The sequence below is a fragment of the Anneissia japonica genome, unplaced genomic scaffold (genome assembly GCF_011630105.1).
Source record: "Anneissia japonica isolate Jap-2015-1 unplaced genomic scaffold, ASM1163010v1 scaffold288031_len342695_cov171, whole genome shotgun sequence".
NCBI classification, from domain to species: domain Eukaryota; kingdom Metazoa; phylum Echinodermata; class Crinoidea; order Comatulida; family Comatulidae; genus Anneissia; species Anneissia japonica.
Window position 1 is genome coordinate 291,682 of NW_022725829.1, and position 12,597 is coordinate 304,278.

The 12,597-nt window shown below is 35.7% G+C and overlaps 1 protein-coding gene and 1 long non-coding RNA gene across 4 annotated transcripts in view; one reads left to right on the forward strand and one right to left on the reverse strand.

Moving 5' to 3' along the window:
* Positions 1-526: 526 nt before the first annotated feature.
* On the reverse strand, positions 527-12,034 carry LOC117112930 (tripartite motif-containing protein 2-like). Of its 3 annotated transcripts, XM_033256152.1 has the most exons (3): positions 11,669-12,034; positions 11,420-11,488; positions 527-2,875 (listed from the first exon to the last, which is right to left on the reverse strand). In XM_033256152.1, exon 3 carries the CDS (start codon positions 2,265-2,267, stop codon positions 957-959), a length of 1,311 nt encoding a protein of 436 aa, XP_033112043.1. In that variant the 5' UTR covers positions 2,268-2,875; positions 11,420-11,488; positions 11,669-12,034; the 3' UTR covers positions 527-956. The 3 variants fall into 3 exon arrangements, with proteins under 3 accessions (XP_033112043.1, XP_033112044.1, XP_033112042.1); XM_033256153.1 differs by lacking the exon at positions 11,420-11,488; XM_033256151.1 differs by lacking the exon at positions 11,669-12,034 and having other exon boundaries at positions 11,420-11,645.
* Positions 7,519-12,597, forward strand: part of LOC117112931 — a 14,217-nt gene continuing 9,138 nt past the window's right edge. The window contains exon 1 of the long non-coding RNA XR_004446111.1: positions 7,519-7,643. This is a non-coding gene — a long non-coding RNA (uncharacterized LOC117112931). The remainder of the gene's footprint in view (positions 7,644-12,597) is intronic.

Genomic DNA, 12,597 nt, shown 5'->3' on the forward strand with positions numbered 1-12,597 from the left:
CATATATATATAGGTTTCAGCCATCTTTAACTGCCAGACGACAACATAGTGTCATTGCACCCGCGTGGGCATAGACACAAAAATCATTGTTTCTTATCTATTGTAATTGTTTATTTTTCATGAAGAAAATAAAGGTTATGTTCATATTTTCACAGTTATTGAAGATGTAAATTTATTCTAAAACATGAATTGATTGTTTACTAAGTCCGCCCCTTGAATATTGTTGCTAAGATTACACAAACATTTGTCATTTGTGTGGGAGAAGTTGCGCGTATCCCAGAACTAAATAACACGTTTCCATTGGTCAGTTAAATTTAAATTTGTTTGGCATTCTCGAAAAGTTCATTTAGTCAAGTGTTTAATCTAATCTCTAATGTTTTGTTTATCAGAATACGCGTACGCTACTGTAAAGCTTTGTCTAGGGGCCTACTATCAAATTTTATGTGACAAAAAAATTTGACGTGTCCATATATGGATACGATGGTGTCATATCAAATTATCAAATTGTATCAAAAAACTTGAACGTGTTCAACTCTTATGTTCCATCGCATTTTATGTGACGCTTTTTTGATGAAAGTTTTCATCATTATAACCATGATACGTTATGATACATTATTATAAGCATATAACATTAAATCTGTGGATCCTATCATTGCGTTTTAACAAAACCGATGAGGAATAAGAAGTTTCAGTTTCATATTTTTTTTTCTTTTGTTCCATTGTGTTTTCACCTTGAAAACAAAGTTGGTTGTTGGAAATGAGATAGAATAATTGACGGTATACAGAAACTACAATAAAAAGATTAAAAACATCTAAGATGTGTATTAATTATATACCGTAGCCTATATACTGAAGTTATAACAATAATATATATACATTATATATATTGTATAAGGACTGTCTGTCACTTTAACAAAACAATAGGCCTAACTAAATAATTATGCACTGAAATATCTTCAGATCAAGCGAAACTGCAAAACTCCAGTTTCATCAGCAACAAGAAGAACTTGCTTATCAGTTGTTATCTTAGTAACACACATCCCACGTGGTCGCAAAAGAACATCTTCCTCTGAAATGCATCCACGAAATATACCGTCTGAATTGTACATCAGCACATAATAATACCTGCGATATGTTTTTGCTTGTACACTAACTATGATGTTGTCATTAGGGTCAACTGTCACACCTCTAACAAATGCTCCCCTGCCATATACAGTCACAGGCACAGGTCTTGCATTACCATTGAGAGGGATAATTTGAAAACGGAAATTTTTACAATCTGTCACGACCCAGCTGTTGTTGCTCTGCATATTAATAAACCACGGGTGAAAAAAATTACCAAAATCTTTACCTTGGCCTACGTAATATTGTTTAAATACACCCGTTTTGTCAAACACACAGATACGGTGATCATCATAGTCCACAACAAGTATGTCACCATTGTCCTTTAATGCAATTCCATTTGGTTTCTTCAATTGGGTTTTGCCGAATCTTTTAAGGAAGTTACCATTCGTATCAGACAAGAATACTTCGTGATTACGAATATCTGTCATGTGCACAACACCTATTTGTGATACTGTTATTCCAAATGGGTCGAAATCATGAGCCATGTTTATAAGCTTAAACGTAAATTCCCGTTGCAGTACACCATCTTTATCAGTGACGACAATGCGATTGTTTCCTTTGTCAGTTACGTAGATTTCATTTTTATACTCAACCACGTCATGGGCTGCTTTGTATTTGACGTTGCCAAATTTTTCAAGTTTCTGGTTGAATGTTGGGGAGATCCTTAAATCATATGGAGAATTACACAATTCCCTTCCATAAATGTAAGCGTGGATCTTATGATCACCAATCATTGTAGGAACGAATACGTACAAGCCGTCTATATTTTGAATATTGCCTTTGGACAAGTCGGGTTGCATAACCCTCAAAACAACATCTTGCAGATTCACTGATATATACACACTTGCATCCACCAATTCGGTATCCCTATTCACCACTATCTTCGATAAAGATACATCTGCAGATGTTCCAAGCATCAACTTGCCAGCGGATATATTTTGGGTATTAAAAGGGTTCTCAATTTCGTATCTGAGGTAAGGATTTTCGACACCAATTGATGTGTTTGATAGAGATTTGATGGTCATTAATTTTTCCCACATTTTCTGTACATTTTCTGGTAGATCTACAGACTCCTTTGAAATCGTATTTATAATAGTTTCTCCTTCTTTGTATTCGTTGTGTAATTCTTTAAATTCAGCCATGTGCTTTTCAATATCGAGGATTTTTTATCAACGGCTGTTGTTATTTCGAATACAGCTTTGTCACAAAATGAGTTCACAGCATCTATACATTGTGCTATAAAGACAGCCAGCATTTCTTTCTCCATATGTTCATTTTCTTTCAGCTGGCCATATGACTCTTGTGCTCGTTGTAGAGAATTTTTCGAGATTTTCTGTTTATGTGATAGCTCTTGGTTGATTGTATCCAGGTTTTGAGTTGCGTGGGATTGATGTTTGTTCAGACATGCTTGGCATACACATTCCAAGCATGTGCTACAGAATGCAACAACTTTATGATTTTATCTTACACATACATGCTTCTCTGATTCTCTGTTTATAACCTCAAGTACACGTTTGAGTTGGTAATTTTTTTGAAGTTTTTTCGCTCCATTTGGAAATGGACCATGATTAGTGTTACACAAAGGGTATATTAGGACGCCCTCCTTTTGCGCAACCCAAACATCTAAACACCTTTCGCAAAATGTATGATGACATGGTAGGATTTTGGTATCCTTTAATATACCAAAATGTATGTGGCACTGGAGTTCATCTTCTAGTTCGTCCGCGAAAGCCGCTGCCATCACGTTACTCTGTAATAGAAACGAACTTTTTTTAGATAAAGTTTTCTATGTAATAGATTTTGATATCTTTTTAAATATTTTATATGTTTATCTTGTATATAGTATTTATTTTATGTGAAACTGGGTGAGTGGGAAACACTGACATTAGTCACAGTGATTAAGTTCGCTTTAGTGTTTCCATCCAGCTCACCCAGTTGATTTTATGTGTTTTGTCTGTTTTAATTGGAAATAAAAGAATAAGAATAAGAATAATAATAAAAGTTGAGTTTTGAGTAAGGCTTTTGTTGACCAACCTACTATCACCGTTGCACTTATGGCAAAAGGCCCCCGCCTTATCTAAATTCGACATTTCATTAATAAACAAATACACTATTCTTTTATTATATAGATTATTTTTTTAAAAATAATAATACAATAATACAAAAGAAATCTATTGGGGCCCCACCGTCAGAAGGTTTCTGGATCCGCCCCTGCGGTGTCATGGGCCCTCAATAATCGCATCACAACTTTCTTGCTCTTTGCGCTGTTTTCAATTCTGTCAGCCTCAGTGATCAGCTGTTATGTGCATCGCGAGTGAGTGACAATTGGAGGCATAGAAGATTCAATGTAACGCCTCCTTGATCTTATGAGGTAGTTTCCTGCCGCAGTTTGCAGGATTTATGCGATTTATCCATGATGGGTCGAGTGCCGCGACAGTCTTACTGAGTAGTAGACCTCTAATAATGAAGAGTATGGTTGAACACCCACAGTTGAAACCCTTTTTATTACAACAGAACATGTCTAAAATAAGCAATAATATTAGGCTATTATCTACAAAATTATCAATACTGTAGGGCCTTTTTTTAAAGAGTGTGTTGTCTCTCGCGCATACATTGTATATACTATACCAACATAAAAACTTGCGGGACATCTGGCTGGACCAACTTTACGTGTAAATTCAAATAATGTGGACCCATTTTCTTAAAAGTTGACTTATTTTACCCCCCCCCCCCAAAAAAAAGAAGAATGTGGAGTAATTTTTTTTTTTGGTGGGGAGGGGCCGAAAAACCGAAATGTCAGCGCGACCAACCGAAAAACCACATTGGTGACGCAGTAAGCCACCGAGTTTTTAAATTATAATCACAAGTATTTATAAAACTTGTAGGCCTATATGACCTTGACTTCGTAGTACCATACACAAACGCAATAAAAAAAAATCACAATATACGTTTATTTGGGACTAAATGCAACGCAGTAAGCCACCGAGTTTTAAAATTATAATCATAAGTATTTTGTAAAACTTGTATATGACCTTGACCTTGTAATACCATACAGGAGCGCAATAAAACAAAATCTCCAAATATACGTTTATTTGGGACTAAATACAAGGCAGTAAGCCACCAAGTTTTAAAATTTTAATCACAAGTATTTGTAAAACTTGTATATGACCTTGACCTTGTATTACCATACACGAGCGCAACAAAACCTCACAACATACTGGTAGATTTATTTAGGACTAAATACAACGCAGTAAGTTACCCAGTTTTAAAATTCTAATTCTAATAATAGTTGAATGAAACAAGTTATTACAAAGTGCGACAGACTTTATTAGAAAGTGCGACAGCTTTGCGTATTACAAAGTGTGTGACAGGCAGTCATTACAAAGTGCACGAAGGCGTTCCTCAACACTGAACGGCGATTAAATTATAAACAATAGACTTAAAGATGTACTGTCTCTTGCAAAAAAAATCAAAAAAAAAAAAAATCATGAAAATCATTTTTGAAATTTACTTGCCCATTTTGAAGTAACATAAAAATTATCAACTTTAACATAGAAATTATTGTATTTAAAAATGCTTACCCATAAAAACGATTATTTTACAGCGAAACAATGATAGAAACACTTCCAGTCACTGGAAGTGTTTTTATTATAGTTATCCAGGGAACACATTTTTTTAAATAAATGATTTCTATGCTCAAGTTAATAATTTGTATGTTACTGCAAAATGAGTAAGTTAATTTGAAAATTATTTTTTATGATTTTGGTAATTTTCAAGGGACAGTACATCCTTAATAAGCCTCCAGTAGAAGTTCATACGCTAATACCACAGGTATAAATAATATAGAAATATATGTATATCGTCAAAATTATTTGACGAAGAACCATTACATGATATCAAACGGTGTAAAATGATTGGCACTCTCTATTAGCATACATTACATACCGTTGTGTTTATCGATTAACATTACCGTATTTTATAGCATTACCGAAAGGTCCACTGATTAATGTCAGATAAGATCGTATAATACCTACTCCAAGTATCGAAATGAACGCCATCGATGATGACATAATTAATGTTGAAATATTGAATCCCGACACGATGACGTGCATATCGATACTTGGAGTGTGTATTATACTACCGGTATCTTACAGGATTACCTGGTACAACAATAAGTTCATTATGGCGGCGACAGAAATTAAAATATTGGGAGGAAAAGAGAAAGAAAAACTTTTTTAGGAGGGGGAGTGATGACGTGCTTTTCTCGAGTTGTAAATGGAGTTAAAATCCGTGATTAGCTCGTAATTAGAGTGAAAATAACATTTATTAGGTTAAATAAATTGGTGCGCCAGATACAAAGCTATGACAACTTTAATAAATAATTTAATTTAATAAAACGCGTTATTTTTGTGGTACTTAAAACAATTAATCAATGTCGCTATCGAATTATTTTAATGATACAGAGATTTCGAGTTAAAATGAGTCCTGCAGAGTAACTTCGAATAAGTTTCTCTCTCTTTCCTTGAAATTGGAGGTGCAATCGGATCTGGATAATCGCATCGAACATTTATATGGCGCTCTCAGGAAACACAGCGCCTAACAGTTCAAGTGGGATATAATAAATTTAATAAACTATTTGATATTTATTTTATTGTATTCAATCAGGTGTGGCGCCAGGATTTGCCCGACGGGGTCCGAGGTCCCCGATCGGGGAATGGGGGCGATGACCCAAACAAGAGCAAAGTAGGCGTGGTCAGGTGTCGCTTAAAATATTTCAGCCGCTGAGGGGTGGGAGTGGGGTGGGTTAGGGGACGAGTGCCTTTTTTGCCACCCTGGCCTGCTATGGGGTACCATATGCAGCAGAAATCCATGTTAAAATCAAAAGTAATTGCAAAATTTGACGTCTAATTTATTAAAACGTAGGCGTAAATTTCTCAAAATGTAGATCTAGTTTCCTAAAATGAAGTTCTAATTTTTCAAAACGTAGTTCAAATTTTCCAAAATGTAGTTCTAATTTCTTTAAAATGAAATTCAAATTCAAAACGTAAGTCTGACTAGAGTTCAGGTCTGACATGATCAAACGCACTCTCCAAATTCCGAAATGTGCTAATACTACGAAAAATCAATAAATTAGAGACTTGTGGAAAGTTCAGCTTGGCTGTAGGCGATTTTTTTCCCGTACGAAACATTTGCATGAAACTCCACTCAAAATCTCAATTCTGGAGGTCAAAAGGTCATCAACCAAAGATACTGTAAACGTCTACAAAACCTCTGAGATACAGCATTGTCGCTCGCTGTCTGATTTTGAAGAACACATTGACGTTGAGATAGTATTATACATACTCCTAGTATCGAAATGCACGCCATCGTGTCGGGATTCACTATTTCGACATTAATTATGTCATCATGAATGAAAAATTATCTATATTTGCAAGCTTATATGCACAAGTACCAAAAGTGTTTGACCAATCAAAACATTTAGTAGATGACATATTTATGAATTAAGATCAAAGCATCCTTACCCTCTGATCAAAGTTACCTACAAAAACAAAGAAAGCTCATTTGAAACTTTCAGCCCATTGTTAAGCAATTGACGTTGCCATGCTAATAACTAATGGGTCGTTTAAAATGACAAATGTAATATTTAATTTAGCTGCATTGTTATTTGAACTTGTCATGTACAATGTGATCACTTACTCAAAAAAGTTTTAGAAGGCGGCTTTCAGAGGAAAGCACAAAGAGGAAGGAAAAGAACAGCATTTAATTGGTCATGAAACAGGGTGACAGTTATTTTGACATTAAAAGAAAAGCTGAGAATAGACAGCTCTAAAATAGGGATGACATCTTCATAGGACCTGCCAAAATAGTAGAGCACCAATGAATGAATGAAGCCTAGTTGTTAATTATAGACCTAGCAAATAGTATTGTACTGTAGGTGCTTCTTGATTACAAGGCTTAAGCCAAGTGAATTAATGGCGAAATTATATATTTTTATTTAATTACTATTATTTTTATTATTATTTATTTTTATTATTATTTATTATTATTAATCGTTATTAATATTATTATTATTATTATTATTATTATTATTATTATTATTATTATTATTATTATTATTATTATTATTATTTAATATTAATTACATTACAAGGTTTAGGCCAAGTTCATAAATGCCGGAATAATATATTTAATTTTATTATTTAATATTTTTCTTACCCACTGTTCCATTTTAATTTCGTGTTTCAAATGTGTTTAAATTTTTTTTCAAAATTTCACTCAATGTCATGTGAAGCGTGACTGTTGTGTCAGGCCCTGGACCCTAGCTTAGCTAGGGGCATATAGTCTAGGAAGGGCCTATAGGTAGGACTTAACTAGGTTAGCCTCTTTTGCTCTAGCCTTAATTGATAGTACCTATACTACTGGTGGTGGTGGTACTAGCTGTTGTTGTTGTAGGTAGTATTACATTTGATAACAAACCAAGAAGCTCACAGTTTTACAGACGTACATCACATAAATCGGTAAGATTTAATAGGCCTACCGTAGCTAAACAAAGAACAATACAGTAATAGAGAATACTCGAGCGTAACGACATTGTGAAGTGCCTGCCTGCTCGAGTCGAGTCAATCCGAGACGGCCCGAGTGGAGTTTCATGCAAATGTTTTGTACGGAAAAAAAATCGCTGGCTGTACAGCCTGGGTTCCAGGCCCTAATTTTGGGTTACTCACTCTATATTGCACTTAGTGCGCGCCATACCTAATTTAATTGGCGTCCCATACTAGATTTACTTTTTCTCGTTGGTGACGCTGTCCAGAATGAGAAAAATAACAAAAAATAAGACATGTGGTAAGTCCATAGAGATATAATAAGAATACTAGAGCGCTAACTGCAATGTATTCGATGTTCTAAATACGCAGAGCTGTGTGTGTGTGTGTGTGTACCATCCAAGATGACTGCCATAAATTTTAGGCCAATCAAATTTCGCCTAAGCACCACTATTTGCAGTTGAGCCCTCAATTTACACAGAAAGTTCAGTACATGGTTCAGTATAGCTAGTTACCCGTATGTTTGAAACTCGAGCGTTGCGGTGTATGAGTGTAATGTACACGATTTTAATTTTCATTCCTTGGCACTTTATTTTTGAATAAGATTAAGATGCTTGGCCTCGTTTTGGCTACGATAGTTTAATAATTTGTTATTACCATATACATACTCATTATCATTAATGAAATAATAGTCAGTCAGAGGGCTTATTTATGGTAATAATATGTATACTAAACCTGAGGGTGGCGCTTTACTACGACGGCCATCTTGAATGGTACACATACATAACTCTGCAAAGCTTCGCCATCTTGTCAGCACTCTAGTTGTTTAATCTCTATAGGCAAGTCTAGCTTGGCTGGTTTTGATTTACGTTTTGGAACAGAATTTGGAGAGGGCGTTTGATCAAGTCAGACCTGAAATCTAGTCAGACCTACGTTTTGAATTTGAATTACATTTTAAAGAAACTACATTTTGGAAAATTTGAACTACGTTTTGAAAAATTAGAACATTATTTTGGGAAACTAGATCTCATTTTGAGAAATTTACGCCTACGTTCTGATAAATTAGACATTGAATGTTGCAATTACATTTTGATTTTAACATGGACTTTTGCTGCGTATGGCACCCCATAGCCTGGATCCGCCACTGGCAAGATAAAGTTATTTAAAACGTTTAGTTTGAACTATAACCAAGCATATTTTAAAATTTGAATAAAATTCACAAAATTAAATTGAATTTTAAGACATGTCATAGAATTAGGCACGGAATCTAAATTTAGTGCTCAAAGGGTTATAAATGCAGAGTAATAACAGTAGGCAGCCGTAACGCTACAACAACCAATCGGGCCTATTAGAAGTTACAGTTTCAAGTTTACGGAAATTTCAGTATATCATTGGATGTATGGATTTATTCGGTGTAAACACCAAGGATAGCCCACGAATGTCTAGAAGAAGACTTATTTCCAATGGGGTCCTTCTGGTGGTGATTGGGCAGTACACCGGGAGACAATCCCCTACTTTTTTTTTCCCGAAGAGTGTACTGCGTTCTTTAACGTGCACATGGGCCATAATGCACACGGGACCAACGGCTTAAGCGTGTCATCCGAAAGACGGTGCGCTATTGTAACTTGTATTTCAGCCCTCTAACTAAAACACAAGGAGAGGCAGCAATGGAATTGAACCGGGGACCTAGAGATCTCCACGGTTCAGCGCACACACAGCGGCTACCACCAGATTAGCCGACTGAGCTAAGCTGCTCTCTCTCATTAGGTTGCAAAGCTACTGCACATTAGGCCTGAACAAATTGTTGGCCGTTTGGTTGGCCGTCATCACCCGCCCCTAACTCAATAAAAAAAAAAGGGGGGGGGGGCGGCTAAATAAACAAAAGTTAAACAAAGTTTTTATTATTTTTTTTCCTTTACAAATTAAAAAAAAAATGTGTGCGATTTGATCCTTATTTTTTACCAGATGCCCTTCAAATTTGTCTAAAGTCTAATGTAAGATATTGCCAATCTAGCCCTACATTCATTGGAAAATGTTGACTGTGGGTTAATGTTACTCCATCAGATGAGTTGGGCTTTTTATCATTTAAAAAATAGAAGGGCAAACAAACAATTTATTTTTTGGGCCTTATGTGAGTTAGGTCATGTGCCAACATTTCTGTCTGGAAATCAAACTGTGTATGCATCTATCGAAAAATAACGTTACATGATATCCATTGATGGAAAATATTGGTTACGGTACCCTCTAATTTTCATTTATAGCACCGTTTGTTATTGTTGTTCTTTACAGTACTATAGCATGCCTTGGGGGTAATTGTAAATGGTTTTTTCACATTTATATGTTGTAGCTTGCTTTTCAATCAGTGGGTTCTGGATCACTGTTGTCAAGCAGTGTCTAATGATTGGAGTAAAGCTTTTGACAGGATTAGTCACTCTATAATTCTTTTTAAGATAATGCATAACTAGTCTCTATCTAAGCAACATGTCTCAAAATGTAGTTTTTAGAGGTGAATCATCTCGGTCATGTCCTGTTCTTTCAGCAAAGGCGGCGGAAGCGGGGGAGGGCAGGGAGCCATTGGCCCACCCACTTTTTCCACTGGGGGGACCTACCCCCCCACTTTTGTGACTGTTTCCAGCACCAGTGACAAACATTTTACGAACGCTGCATATTATTGTTGTTGTTGTTGTTATTTGGTGCTTAGACACCTTGTTTATTTTCGTCTTATAAATTGATCTATTATTACCATTATAAAATATAGATTTTTAAAAAATTTCTAAAGAGTATTACAAGTTCCCTTTTTGAGTTGAGCAACCAAATGTTGATTAACGTCTGTATACACGCGTCTTTAAAGTTCCTTTAAACCCACCCTCAAGCATGAAAAAAAAATCACCTGCCTTCGTGAATTCTGTATTTAGGAATATGGGGGGAGGTAGGCACTCTTAATGGAGCGACGCTCTAGTTTTCTTTATGCTAACCACGGGCCCCCAACTTCCTAATTTTTAAAAAATTATAAAAAAGAAATTGGAGAAAACAGACAAAATTATATTAAATTTTTAATCTGAGAGTGCCATTTCCGGCCATCTGGAGGTGCCATAATCATATTTTTCTTACCTCAGCCCCAACAGTTACCCGGATGATGTGAGTGGACATTTTATTTGCGCAAAACCCTCACTGGGTCCCCTCTATCGACTTCCTGGACCCGCCACAGTTGGAGTATCATTTCTGGGCTACATAGAAGGGTAATGTTTATCCATCGGAGGGAAATTCATTGAGATCGTAGAAGCAATCTCGACTTTGACTTTGTTCGGAAATCTGTGACGCATTCAAGGGCGGGGGGAGGCTAAATTGTTCAATTTTTTTTAATGGAGATATAGGCCAAGTTATATTCAAATTTTAAGAATGAGAGTGGAATTTCCTGCCATCTAGAGGTGCCATAATCAGTATAGATATTCTATCTATGAATGTACCCTCCCTGGGCCTATTTCGAATTCCTGGATCCGCCACTTAAAATTAAAACAAAATATGAAGTCATAATTACAGTAGCTTGATGCCTATAAAATAACTTATAAAATTCACAAAACCTCGTAAAATATCCGTAGCTTCCAGGGATCATCGCCCCTGCACCCCCACTCGCTCCCAGCCTAGATGCTCGCTTCGCTCGCATATTGGACATTATGAAAACCAGCCACTTTCAATAACGTTCCGCCGCAGGTGTCTTTCAGGCGTGCCCCAGGGCTCAGTCTTCGTCCTACCTTATTTAATTTGTTCTTGACCTCCCAGAGGTTGTATCTTCCAATATTTACCAATATGCAGATATGACACTGTATATATATAGAAATATAAGAAACAACAATAATAATTCAATACTCCAGCAAGACCTGGATATTATTTATAACTGGAGCTTGATGAACCAGATGGACCACTAAATGCAAAACAATGAGAATCACCAGGTCAATAGACTTGTTAACTCTCCTCGTACATATCGGATTGGACAAACATACCTTAAGCTTGGTTCCCACTTGCAGAAAACCTGCCGCAACGCAATGTACGCAACGCAGCGTATGGAAATGCTCTTCCAGCAATTTCGTATTCCCCCTCTTTACGGAAAGTTGAGTTTGCACTTCTTACGTGACGCAACGTAACAAAAGGGATACGGTTCCCACTTGCCGCCCCGCAAACGCAATGATTTTCACGGGAACCTTTTAAAAACCGTTATGAAATTATCATTTGTCGTATGGCAACCAATGTATTGTAGGGTAGGGAATTGTTTTGTGTTCTGGGCATTACTTTTCGCAGGCCTGGCTTGGTTAGCCCTGTACAAATAGTGCTTCAAATTTACTTGATTTTTTCTTTTTAGCTTAACTGTAATTATAGGCCTCACCTTAGGAGAAAATACAATAATCATTAAAAATCAACAATTATATATAGATTAGGCCTAGGTCCAATAAATAAATATACAGTTTACATTTATTGAATTATTAATATAAACATCATCAAAATACTTCGCCAGGCCTCATTTAACTAGGTAATGTTTTAGTTTATTAATTTGGCATATCAAAATAAATATTTACAACTTGTATGAAATTTTCATGTTTGTAAATCTAGGATTTAAATTTTGTTTATGCAGATCTGAATAACAAGTAGGCATAATATTTTTCCATAACATAATTTAATACTGATACATTAAAGCCCCATTCCCGGCAAAATTTCACTAAAAATGACTTTTTTTAGAAAATATGCATTTGCATTACTCCAATTATTATAAATCATGGAAAAATATTGGCATGAATTTTAGTTTTACGCAAAAGAATATAAAAAATGAGAAATACAGACTATTTCTCATAAAATATTACCATTTTCTCGACGAATTCATCGTTACTAGGCAAATTCAGAGGTTGTAGATCGCATCCACTGGAATACTCTCGCTTTT

What these genes read in the sequence shown, in the direction of transcription:
- LOC117112930 (XM_033256153.1), bottom strand. Translation starts at nt 2,267, where the DNA reads ATGGCTGAATTTAAAGAATTACACAACGAATACAAAGAAGGAGAAACT.